The sequence below is a fragment of the Tetrao urogallus genome (genome assembly GCF_951394365.1).
Source record: "Tetrao urogallus genome assembly, chromosome: 13".
Classification (NCBI taxonomy): domain Eukaryota; kingdom Metazoa; phylum Chordata; class Aves; order Galliformes; family Phasianidae; genus Tetrao; species Tetrao urogallus.
The window spans coordinates 10,716,511-10,730,360 of record NC_136826.1 but is presented as its reverse complement, the minus strand read 5'-3'; the positions used below and the strand labels follow the sequence as shown (position 1 = coordinate 10,730,360).

The following is a 13,850-nucleotide window of genomic DNA, read 5'->3' as shown; positions in this document are numbered from 1 at the left end:
CTCAGATTGAGGAAGTTTGGATGTTTCCACGCACATCAGTGAACAGCTGTACTTTACAACATTTGTGTTTCGTGAGCCTGCTACTGCTTTGAAACACAGAATTGGTAGGCCTTAAAGAAAACTGAAGTTTCTAAGGGAACCATTAAAAAACATTTATTCCTTCTGAAATAAATTTTCCAGAGCAGTTATTTTACAAGGAAGTTGAACTGATAACACAACCTACATTTTTAGTACATTTCTAGTACTACAGTGTTAGTTAAATTTATGTATTATTTAAAACTTTTGCAATTTGTTAGTACTTAATTTAACATCTCACTTTTCATTACTATTGTAGCACAGAGATTCTATGTTTGAGTTAAAAATTAAACAAATACTTAAACTGAAAAGGAAAAGTATCATTTAAATTAAGAGCCATTTATGACATAGTTTGAGTCTCATCAGATTTACGATTTCCTTAATACCCATTATTTTCCTGCTGAAGTTAACTTGCTTATAATCATTCCTTCACTACCTTACAGTATTTTTTTTCCTTTGATAAGCAGTCCATTTTGCCATAAAAACTTGAATTCATATTTTGCTGAGGATGCATGGTAGATTGCCTCCACAGACAGCAAATCTCCTGACCATGATCCAGCCAGCCATTTGCAAGTTGGCTTTCCACCCACATTTTTAATATTCTCTCAGCCTTGGTACTCCCATAAGTACTAGAGCTATGAAATTCACATTAGAAAGCTTCCAGTAAATTGTTAGAAATGAAAAAGACAATTTTCTTCAACAGCAAAGGAAATGCTTTCTCTCCAAACACAGCTACTCCACAGAAGATATTTTGTATCAATCATCACCATCTTAACATTTTCCACATGAAAAAAAATAATCAAAGCTCCTATATAAGTTTGCATTAACATCCAGTAATCAGCAGGCCCATATTCCTGACAACAGTTCACCAGGTAACGGCATCATGTGTTTATTGAGCCTTCCTACCTCTGTGCCTTTCATCAGAAGAATTAAAGTACACAGAAATTCCTTACCTGAATGTTCTGGGGTTCTACCAGCACTTTGCGTGTTTGTATGGCTACGTGGACTTAAAGAGAAATTAACATCCATCTAAATATAAGATTCCCTACATATGCAGGGGTTATTAGTAAACACCCAAGCTTAATTAATTATCCCACTGCAGAAAGTAGAAGAATGAACATCAGCATCACAAAAATACTGCCACCCTCCCAATAGAGATCCAAAGGTTAAATTCAATAGATATAGATAAGTCACAGAATACACGCAGCAACAAAATCAGCAATACATTCAGTATATTATCATACATGCAATGCACAGATAATCAGATTTCCTGTGGAAACTTAGCGTGATCAAGTCATAGCTCACTGTATACACACTGCACACAGTGCATAGCTGCTCCAACCCTGTTTGGATCCCCATGCCTGATCACACAGGGGCAATAGGACCAGACGGATCAAGCACAGCAGCTGCAGCCCAGACCTTCCAGCCCCTGGAATCCCAAATACACTGCAAACACCAACTCAGGCTCTGTTCTTTCTTCTCTTTGTACGCCAAAAACCAACTCCTAGTAGGAGTTCATGCTTCGCAATACAATCTCACTGCGAGCCAGTAGAAGGTGGGCGTCAGAAATGGTCTGTGATGTCTTTTGTTCCTTTCCTAGAAAGGGAACACACAGAGCACTCATCTCTACACAACACTAATTACAGTATTAACAGATAACCAAGACTCTTTTTAAAGAAGTATCCACTCATCTCAGAGAACTGAGAGATGTCTGCACTGATATTAGGGCTCCAGGAAGAGACACCGAGGGAGACAACCAGCACAAAGTTTGTGTTTCTGTTTTGCTGAAACTTGCTGAAGAGGCTAGGAGAAGCATACAAGGTGCAGCTCCCTATGCTTAGAGATGAAATATGGAAAAGAATAATTCAGACTCTAATACAGTACCCCAGTCAAATCCAGCACAGGGCTGGTTTACTCAGTCCCTAATCTGGCTGATTTAAACACCTGGAAGAGTTGAGCATGCAACTTTCTATCAGAACCTAAATTTGGAAGACAGAACGAGAACACAGAATTTAGATTATCCTAAACTGAGAATGAATTAATAAAATAAAAACCTGTGGCTTTGCTTGAAAGAATTTCTTACAGATAGTTTCTACCTGCATTGGAATACACAAGTGTAAGAACTCAGCTGCCCAGCTTATGCTTATCAGATCTGAGCAATGCCCAAACTTTGCAGAAGTCTCTTCCTAAAGACACACCATGGCTGCAGTAGCAGACAGCAATGCATCACTCCTTCTGCTCAGGTACAGCCCAGACTGGGAGTGCAGCACGCTGCTGTGCTCCAAAGGTGTGTGCTGCAGCAGAAGGGCTGCGGGCACCATGAACTCTGAGAGATCACTGAGAGCTACGATAAATAACAAAGTGAAGCCATCAGAGCAACCACGCAGCTGGTAAAAATGACTTCTTAACAAGTGTCCTCAATTCAAAGCATTTCTGTATCAAGTACGTTAAGTGCCTTAAAAAATTCACTAAATAAAACGACACAAACCTACAAATACATATTTAAATGATAAACTCAAAGCTACGAGTTCATTACCTTAAGCCTTGCTTTAGTACTGTGTGAGCTCAAGGGCAGGCAGGCCGGGGCCCAGGGCAGCCTGCTGTGGCTGGGGGCAGCCAGCCCAGAGCAAGTGTTGGGGCAGGAGGGCTTTAAGGTCCCTTCCAACCCAGTCATTCTATAATTTTCTGACTGATATTCTACTGCTTTCTAATTGCCAGCATTTTGGTCACAATTACCTTGTTCTGGTTTTGTGGGAGAGAGGGAGTGTTGTGTTTGTTTTTTTTTAAAATATGTATTTCAAATCTCATGAAATTGAGTTTTTCCAACTTCTGTTTTTATTATCATCTCAATCTAGAGAGAACTGCCTTCCTCAGCATCAAAGCTCAAATGCACGATGAAAGAAGAGGCAGCTCCAGAGATGCAGAGCAAGCAAGCAGCCTTCGTCAGCCTCACAAAACACAACTGGGAAAATGTTTCCCCAGCACAGGGCCTTTCCTTATTAACTGTTATAAAAACAGTCACCCAGCTATCACAAAAGTGTGCTCAGTAAAAACTATACTAGGTAAAAACAACTGATATGCATAAGAAAAAAAAAATCAATAGTATTTTAAGTGTACTGATAAGAAGTACATTTTATATCTTTTCTTTAAACTAGCTTGATCTTCTTAATTAGCAACTCTTAAGTTATTGAAACATGTAAGTAACCGAATCTCCCTACTGGCACAACATCTGTGCTAGGAGTTTCATTACTGCCGCACCAATTTTGTATTACAAATTAAAAATCCTCTTCTCTGATAGCACTGGGGAGTAAGACAAGTCATCAGCACATGCATATAGGGTTTCAGGAAATAATTTGTGAGACACAAAGCCTAAGCTAAATGTGACATGGACGACACATGGGTTACAGCTCACATTCCACTCTAGAAAAGGCAAATGCAGTGGCAGTGTCTGCACTGGCCCACTTGAAGTTTCAGTCAGTAGGTTAGGGACTGTACCCATGGCTAGCAGTCCTGTACACTGCCAGCTTCGACAACTTCCATCTCACTGCATGCTAATCAAAAAGTTTCTTCTATATCATCATGATTTCAATCCTGTAAAGTGGTTGCCCAGAAAAACTGCAGAGTATCTAGCCAAGGACATATTCAGCACCTGACTCAACTGGACAACCTGCTCTAGCTGACCCTGCTGGAGCACAGGAATTGGACTGTGCTGCCTCAGGAGGTCCCTGCCAACCTCTGCTGTTGTATGACTGCCAATTCCAATGGCTTTAAATCTCTGCATAGTTATGCTGTAAAATAACTTTGATTAGCTTTTATTAATAAGCCTTCTGCTTTAATTTCACTGTCTGTACAGACTTAGAAGCAGCAGAGAAAAGTGACTCAATGTTTTGCTGACTAAAAGTAACCTGAGAGCATCCTAACCTAAACATTATTTTGACGCACTGGACAGAACAAAAATAAATAAATCACATGCTGGGAATTTCATGTACTTACATGGCTATGGAAAATATTAAAAATGAAAGTAAAAAAGAGAAGTCACTATGGTAATCCCTACAACCACACAAGTCTATGTGGGAAATTCAGTTTGTGTCCACAGCAAACGCAATAAAAATTAAGTTTCTATGGTATTCTGAACTCTGGCTCTTTGAAAAATTCCATACATATAGAAAGGTGTATATAGATCTACCACGGGATCGATGCAACCGATGCATTTTCCATCTCTACTTACAGGGCAGCTGAAATATGATACAAGAACCGTGATGGCAGAGGCCTAACGCTGGGAACAACAGTGAAGACTATTAACAGTGAGTACAAAACAATATGGAAAAACTGCAAAGCACTGAGATTCTTTAAACTGAAAATCAGAACCACCTCCATCCAAAGCAGCACTAGGACTTGATGGGATTCATTCTATAAGAGAAGAAAAAAAACGCAGAGGTGGCATTCAAAGAGTAAGTGCAGCTTTCTGAATGTGTTCTGGCATGAAGAACACTTCTGCTTCTTTGTACAGGGAATCCATCACAGCCTTACGAGCTGGTGAGATGTATCAGGCCGAGTCTCAAATAGAAAAAGTAAAAGAAAAGTGCACTGAAAATGTAAAGTGTGTCATATTTCAGTAGTCACAAACAGACTAGACTGCATATACTTTTAGAACAAACACAATAGGTAGCATCTTAATTCTAAAAAAGGTACTTTACACTCAAAACCCTCAAAGCAGTTTTTCCTTTGATTTTCCTATTCAGTAATCAGGTATTCAATTAAAATAATCTCCTTCACGGAGATAGCATAAAGGAAAAAAAAGACAAAATCGGTATTACAGCAGACAACTTCAAAATCCTGTGTCTACTCTACACTTTGTGTCTACCCTACTCCTTCTGTCATGACAGCTTGTGAAATGATTTGGAAACATTTCAAAATAGTTAAGATTTCTACCTGATTCACTGATACCATACACCACAAAAGTATCGGCATTAAGAAAGACAGAACACGAGTTGAATTGCTGGAAAAAATCTGAAGAATCATATACTAAAGACTGCCTTGCTGCTTACATTCACATTGTGTATTACGAAATCACTGTTCACTTCAATACCTCGGTGTCTATGCGCCAAGTACTCATACCACAACCCTAAAACTGTCTGAAGAAACCTTCAATTCATGATAATATTAATGGAGCTTTATGTAGCATTGATAAGAGGTTGTATGCATACCAGATACCCAAGTTTTTACACATTGCTGGTCAAAAAAAAACGTCCACTATTAAAGAATAATTCAATGAAGGCTCTGCTTGTGATGGTACTATCATACTTTTCAGTATAAGCAAAAAGAGACTCACTTCTGTACAACTACTAAATACTTAGGATTCTAACATATTGCTTCAAGCTATAATGGTTATAACTGTTAATCCAATACACCTTTTATACAAACCCATAAACACACGAGTGGAAAAATAGCACAGATGTTCATCTCTAATGCAATTTCCATTCAATTTCCTAAGTGCAGTCCCTGTGTGCAAACTAGCTTAACGTTATGTTTAGCTTGCAAATTCTTTTAATAAATAATGAATGCAATAAAACTGGTAGATCAATGGCAAGCTGAGAAATCATAAAAAAAAGCCTTTTGTGCTCATGCTGTTGCCGATTTCAAACTTTAATCCAGCAGCAGATCGATACTACTTTTTCTTTTTAACCCATCACATAAATAGCAGCTAGACTAGATGTAGGTTAAATGCTGCTACCAGATATCAATTTCCAGAAGCTTGATAAGATCATCAGACACATTTCCAACTGAACATTTTATACCTTCACGTACACACACCAACACATACTGCTAAACGTTACATGTTAAGACACCAAACAGGAACAAAGCCAGCATTATTCATTTCTTTTGGTTCTTACTTTTTAGGGAATTGCTATTTTTCAGCAAGTCAATAAAAGCTTCAACATCATATATTTTAATGAGTAAAATGGGTTTAGCAGGTCAAGATGTACTGACAAGGAAATACAATCTCCCCACACTTGTTCACAACAATAAACTTCCTATGCACACACAAACACCACAGCTGTGCTACTAGAAAGAAAGGTAATTAAACAAATTTAAATTGTACAGAATTTGGATATTGTAGCCTTCAGGGGAAATCAATATTCAAGTATGTCAGCTAATGGATAGGAGTGCTTCTTACAGCTCAGAGAATAGGGGGAGAGCAAACCCTGTGACTAACTCCATGAAGAGGCAACAAAGATCAGAAGCACGGAGCCCCAAGGCACAGTTCTAATATCAAGCAGTATAAATCTAAATCACTGTGAATTACTACAAACTACCATACTTGTGCATGGCAACGCATGTTCAATCATAACAAAGTCTTGCCTTGGCTTACACCACGAGAACACGTCACAGGAGGTACTGACTGCAATATGCTTTTTCCTTTTTGCTATTCACATAAAGAAGCACTAAAATGCTGCACTTCCATACACCTGCACGGTTTAATTACATTGATAATTACGTGAAGTTCCTGTCTACTTTCCTTTATAAGTATTTTAAACAGAAGTTTTGGGCAGTTTTATTTACAACATAAAACTCAAAATTACCACCTCTAGAACGTGCAGGGAAAAGATTAAAGATCTTACTCTTTTTCTTGTCGAATTAGGCAAAAAAAATAGTGCCTGTGAAAATGCCAAATATGTCTAATTCTTTCACTAATATTTAATAGACTAAATAAAAAGTAGGAAAAAAATGGATTTTAATCATGCACATCACACCTTTGATGAGAAGGGATCAGATCCTTCCACCGTTTCTAAGCTCTTTGCCCTTGCTCCAGCCACCTTGCACAGGCATGGAAGGGAGGCTCAGCACAGCCAAACCAGAGCAGGGATCTGACAGCTGCGACTTCAGCACCTTTAGCACCAACACTGACAAACAGCTCTCACCTAATTCCAGTCTGCTGCCAATGAAATCAGCAAGACAGTTCTTTAAAACGCCTCTGAATGCTCACTTCGGTAATTCTGCAGAAATTATGCAAGTGAAAGGATACCAGTTTCTCACGGTAAGGCCGCTGCCCCATGAGCAAACATGATTTTCTAACTCACTGATTCTTGCAGTGCCCCTCAGTTCTAACAGAGCTCATTTCCACCTGCCCTAAAAACAAACCCCCCCACACACAGGCTGTGCATCCAACAACAGCCCCAATGTGAGAATAATTCCCCGTTCACAGAGCTGGTCACTTCTGGAAGCTTCCTAAGTATAATGCTATTGCCACACATTGATATATTGACCACAGAAAGGCAAATACAACAATGCCAAAGCTTACACTCATTTGAATAAACTGTGAATTTCTATTACATATATTGTTTCCTTTATCAAACTGAAACTACTGGGGCAAGAATACCAAGAATGCCAACATAAATCTAGATCTGTTACAGCCAGTTTCTCCAATTTATTCTCAGAAGCCCTAATGACAAAAAGTTAAAAGTTCTTCTGTTCCGGAGAGTTTCAGGAAAGTAACAGTCTCAGTAACTTCTAATACATTAAAAGGAAATAAATCTAGTTTAATAAAATGACGGAAGAAAATCATGAACTACTGCTCTATTCCAAAGGAAGCACAAGCATGTTTTGATAAACATCAAAGATAAAAGGCAATGCAAACTGTGTGCAGCCTACTTGGGGAAAAATTGCCATTATTCATGGCAGAGGACTTGGTGTGGTCTTTTCCAGAATTCAAAACCAATTCCACAGACACATCCCAGCCTCTTCTGCTGTTTGCGTTCCACAGGTTCTGCTCCAAGATAATGGGTAGCAGACTATTCAGATCAGAAACTAACGGTGACTGACAACCTCTCTAACACAGCCGGCACTAAATGGTAAAAAGAGAAAAATAATTAACTAATATTCCTATTTTGCACAGAAGACGTTGACTCAAACCACAGTGAAATCTAAAAGAAACAGTGTTTTTCTGTTGTTTTTTAAAGAAATCCTTACTTCAGCCTGTAATCAATTTGGACACAACCATATTCTATTTATAGTAACACTTTTAACATGTTTTAGTCTTATATTATTTATTCGGATCATTCCTATTACAATGAAATATTCATGCTGAGAAAGTGGTTACTCTATTAAGGAGCTATCCTATGTTTAGATTTTAATATTGATCTACACTATTTGGGCACAATTAATCATTCCATACGAAAGTGAGTTTGTGCGACTTTGTGTTAGAACACAATCAGAAGTTTAGAATCTTCCCCACAATAATGTCATGATTAAATTTATATTTTGACCTATTCCTAAAGGCAATTTAGTTACTCTAACAGAAGGGGGAAAAGGGGATACCGCCACTTTAAAAGCTTCAATCTCTTTGACATTGCTGGCAGTGTATGGGAACATTAATGCATCTGTCATGATAACAAGCTAAGAATAACATCTAGACATCAAACCGAGCAGAGAATCCATCTGAAGTGATTCATTCAGATCTGTCTCATTGATTTATTAAACACAGGGCAACATCTGCAGCCTCACAGAGCCGCTTGGCAAAATTAATGCAAGATCAATTCAAATGGAAAAAAGTGCAAAAGAGATAAATCAAAACACAATTTGCATGCAGCTCCACAATCAGGCTTATTGGGTGCAAATGCTCAATTTCCCTCCCAAAGCAAATGAGTTTAAATGTTGTTTTATCTTGGTAGAATTGTGTGATTTGAAGTGACAGTGAAGAGTTCTGCAGGTTGAAATGGTGAAAAGAAAAAGAGGAGAAGAAATGCATATTCAAAAGGTCTTTGCAAGCAACAAGAATATCATTAATACCTAATTGTTTAGCTTTTTTGTCTTTGCTACAAAAACACAGCATTTTTCAGTTGTGGAAGTCTCAGTAGAAAATTACATATGTATTATGCATATACACATGCAGGAAACATATAAATACTCCATTCTGGAGAAAAAGCATGTTACACTTCAAATGGAAAGCTCTACAGCTATGAAAAGAGAGGGGAATTTTAATCAAGGCTTCTCTAGAGTGGATACGCTTCTGTTGGAAATGTTTAAGCATTTTGGTACTTCCAAGCAAGCACAGACTTGCAGCATGTCCAAAAAGAACCAGGGATTTTTTCCAGAAGCATAATCAATTTGCTCAGAAAGTGGAAAAATTCACTTCTGCATCTGTAACAAAACCCACGATGCTGGTGATAAGTCTCGAGAGAACGCTTTAAGAAAACCTCTCCTACAATGAAGAAAAGAGAGCAGAAATGAATCGTTTCTGATTTCAGTATGTCACCAGTCTGAAAATCCACAAGTTTGGTTGAGTCTGAATGCACACTAAATATTTACTTAAGCAAAGAAGTTATATAATCAGATGTCCGCATTTAAAATCAATAGACACAGAAGCTCTGTGCAATGCTTCTTGACGAGATCGCATTAATTATAATCCTGACATCGTTCTGCTACTAAAAGACAGAGTACTGCTGACTCGAGGGGAGCTTTTAATAGACGACACAACCGGACTCATTTTCTCATAAAATACCTGTATTTGCTGCTTAAATTAATTTTTAAGGGCTTTTATTGTCTGTGAATAGACAAAGTAACACGAACTATTAGCTGAACTGGACTCTGAATCATAAAAAAAAAAAGTTGTACTAGGATGCTTCCCAAAAAGCAGTATTTTATCTCACACACTGCTCTTCTTACTACACAATGAAAGCAGCAGACCAATACTGTCCTTTTTCTGTAGGAAACAGTCATTAAATATGAAAACCCTGAAAGAAACGTCACGGTTACATTCATGTTATATTGATACTTATGGACTGATGTATGGACATCATGGAAGCGTCCTCTACACAGTTGTAAATTTTGTGATGAAACCACAGTATAGTTTTCTACTTTACATAAACTTTATTCTTTACTGCTAAAATTAAGCCTTTGCTCCTTCATTTCAGTAATCTTGAAGATATTCTGAGCAAGTTAATGAATTTCATAATGATGCTGTATTCACCACATAGTTGAAGATGCTACTTGCAGTGAAAGGAATGGTTTCATTTTACAAACCTTGCTCCCAAATTCAGTTACAAAACACTCCTTAATGGCAATCAAAGATGAGCACATTTTGGTTACACAGCTGAAATTAACATGCATACTTTTAAAAAAAAATACAAAGGTCAAAGATGTTTGTGTTCCAAGTACTTAAAACTCCTTCCATACATCCAATACACAAAAACTTACGGCTTAAACATACACTTCCCTCAGGCAAGCTCAAGTTAGAAAAAGGAACGGAATAGATTAAGCAGAATGCCTATTATCCCACTTATTTATTAACTGTTTGCATTTCAACTAGAAGTTAATTAAAGCGCATAGTATTGTAAGAAATGTTAATTTCTGGTAGACAGCTAACTTAGAAGACAACGGCAACCAATGTTTCTCATTACTTTTTCAGACAGTTTTAAAGTTCATGTTCTAGTGTTCAAACTACATATAAATTTCTATGAATTAAAAAAGCAGATATTACAAAAGCAATGACAAATATTCTCATTTGGAAGCAACTCATAAGTCATGTGGAAAAACAATACATATCTAAGGGTTTTTTTTCCTAAAGGATGACATTTTTACAAGACTGGAGCTCCCAGATCCAGAATTCAAGCACTGCACGCACAGCTGCCCACAGCCCTAGCCCATGTGTTAGTTTGGTACCAGGCACTGCAGTGATGCCCCACTCAGCTCACAGCAAATGAGAAATCAGATCACACATATTCAGCTATTGGCATCCAGCTTTCTCTACCACGAAATCTGTGCTGTTGAGGAAAAAGCTCTGTAAATACAGTGACAAGCTAAGCATTCAATTAGCGTGACAGAACACCATTAACGTCGTTAAGTTACAATACTTGAGAAAAGTTTCCTACGCGCTGATAACGTTTATCACACACTGCATCTGAAACTGTGAACGCAGCAACACCTTGCTATCCGTACGTCAAACCAGCGGTGTTCTTTAGCGATATATAAACAAAGGCCGAGATATGTTTTAAAAAGCGAGGTGTATTTCAGGCAACGAAGAGGGATCAGCTGCTCCTGAGGAGGTAGAAACAGAGAAAGCCCGAAGCGGCCCCGGCCCCGCACGAGGCTGCACGGCCGCCCGCGCATCCCACACCCCCAATCCCCCCACCCGGCCCCGCTCCGCCTTTCCCTGCCGCCGCCACAGGTCGCGACCAAAAGAAAGGTAAAGTCGCGAACCAACGCTTTTCAAGCATCCCGCGCTTGAAGCGTTTCTTCATCCCCAATCACGGGCTGTAAGGGAGCAGACACCGGCACGCATCTAAGGGATCGCCAAGCGGGACCACGCGTTCTTCTGACGAAAACTTTGGCAGGGTCACTGAAAAGAAACGGCGTGTTTCTTCAGCTGCCAGCTTCCACGCCAGCCGAGTTTCGGAGCCGCCTCCGCATAGAGCGGCCCTAAGGAGCACCGCCCGCAGCGCCGTCCCGAGCAGCCGCCGGGTCCGCGAGGACAGCAAAGCCAAGGGGCCGTAAGAGCCACAAGAGCCACAGGGGTCACAGGACGGCGGCCGTGATGTCAGCGCGGCGCTCGGTCCCCGCGCCACACGTAGTGCCCCGGGCACTACGCGCACAGCGGCACGGCGCCCGGCATCCAGCACGAGCAGCGCCGACGGACCGACTGCGAGCGTCTCCTGAGCTCGACAGAACTTGCAACAACAGCCAGCCTGGCGCGGCGGTCCGTCCTGCTTCGGCTCGCGGAGGAAAAAAAGCGGGTCGGGCCGCAAGCGGCGCGAACTTCACGCGGCAGCCGCAGTCCTCAGACACGGCGATGCGTGTGTTAACGAGCGCAAAAGAGAAGTTGCTTAAGAGCTGCGCCCCGCGAGAGTGCCGAGAGCCACGGAGCTCCGGGCACCTCCGGCACACGGAGCAGCCGGCGCTCCCACGCGGCCCCGCCGGGCTCCGGTGAGCGGTGATGGCGGGGCTCTCGGAGCAACAGTTTGGGTCCGGGCCGCTCCGGACACGGCGCGCCGCCGCCCCTCAGCTGCGCCGCGAGCCGAAACTTTCAGCGACGCGAGGAATGGAGGAAACTCGGAACTAAAGGGAAGAGACAGCAAAGCGGGCGCGGAAAGCGCCGTCCGCCCATCTGCGGGAGAGAGGAGTTGGAAGGCGGCCGCGCCGCCCCTCCGGCCGCTCCGCCGCGCTCCCCCCACCCGCCCCGCGCGGACCCCTCAGCCCTCGGGCGGAGCAGAGCTGCACGGCGCTCACCTGGCGTTGGTGCAGTCGTTGTACAAAGTTTCGAAGTCCTTCCTGGTGATGAGCTTGCAGCGGTTGACGCCGGGCTGGATGGCTCCCAGCCCACGCAGGATGCGGACCTGCTCCACCGTGCAGACCACGGGCGATATATCCAGCCGCTTCAGCTTGGTGTACACCGTGTGCAGCCCTCCCACCAGGTGCTTGAGGAAGAGGTCGAAGACCTGCGGCAGGCAGATCAGCTCCTGCCCCTCCACGAGGAACGAGGCCACCTTCACACCGTGCAGGTCGACCATCTTACACTCGTTGCCGCCGCCGCCGCCGCCGCCCGCGCCGGTCCCGCCGCCGCCCGCGGAGAGGAAACTGTTGACGAGGCTGTTAGTGAGGCGCGGGGACTCCGCGGGGCTGGAGTACAGCGGGTCCGCTCGGAACAAGCCGGCCGAGCCCCCCGCGCCGCCGCCGCTGGAAGTTGCGGCGATGACGGGCGGCGCGGAGACAGCCATGGCCAGCCCGGCTCCCGCAGCCCCGCGCACTCTCGCCGCGCTGTTTGCGGTACTACTAAAAACAGCGCCGCGCGCGCGCCCGCCCTCCCACACGCAGCGCCCGCCGCCAGCCGCGCTCCCAGACCCCTCCCCGGCGCCGCCGGGGGGAAGAGTGATGGCGCCCTCCAGCCAATGAACCCCGCCCGCCTTCGGGACGAGCGCCGCCATTGGCGGCCGGGGGCGAGGGGCGGGGCGGGGAGGGGCAGCGCCAGCCGCAGCACCTGGGTCGCGGGGTGTGAGGCGCGGGGCGGCGCTGCCGGGGGGAGGCGGGGCGGTGCGAGGGGAGCCCGGGGGTTGCGTCCCGTCTGTTGGGTGTGCGGGTGTTCCCTCGCTACCAGCCGTAGCTCAGAAAGTCTCGAGAAGTCTCACGTCTAACTTACTGAAGTTCCGAGCATCCGGCGCAGCACCGTGTTTCAGGTGCAGTGGTACGGGGCCGCTCCTCGCGCCTGAGGCAGCACGTGCGGCGCTCCGCCTGCGCAGCCACGGCCCGGAGCTGGGCGGGCCGCGCTGTGGCGGGAGCGGTGCGAGGAAAACCCAGCGAGCTTCGTGTGTCCCTGAGGAAAGCTGAGCGAGTGAGTGCACACGAACGATGGTCAGAAAAAATGCACGTGGAGGTGTTGAGTCTGACGCACCCAGACACAGCCAACACAACTGACTGGATTGTTAATTTCCTTTGCTTTTCCAACTCTGGCTTTATTGGATTTCTTTTTCCAGCTCCGTCCCTTTCTTCCTCTGTATGAACATCCTTACTTCCTGTTCATTTGCACTTTATTATCAGTCTTCTGTTACCTTCTTTCTTACTCTGCTAACTTCTCCCGTTCTTTTTTATTTTTGCTTCTCCAGCAGCACTCAGTAAGCGAAGCAAACAGAAGAGTACCAACAAAACGTGTAGGTCACAAAATCATAGAATCACAGAATGGCCTGGGTTGAAGAGAACCATGATGACCATCTAGTTTTAAACCTCTGCCACAGGCAGGGTTGCCAGCCACCAGACCAGGCTGCCCAGAGCCACATCCAGCCTGG

The 13,850-nt window shown here is 43.4% G+C and overlaps 1 protein-coding gene across 1 annotated transcript in view; it reads right to left on the bottom strand.

Moving 5' to 3' along the window:
* DACH2 (dachshund family transcription factor 2) overlaps nt 1-12,788 on the bottom strand; it is a gene marked incomplete at both ends in the record, with an annotated part of 268,230 nt that extends 255,442 nt beyond the window's left edge. Inside the window, one exon of the mRNA XM_079541774.1 lies at nt 12,301-12,788. Coding sequence (XP_079397900.1) covers nt 12,301-12,788 — 488 coding nt within the window. The remainder of the gene's footprint in view (nt 1-12,300) is intronic.
* Nucleotides 12,789-13,850: the final 1,062 nt, after the last annotated feature.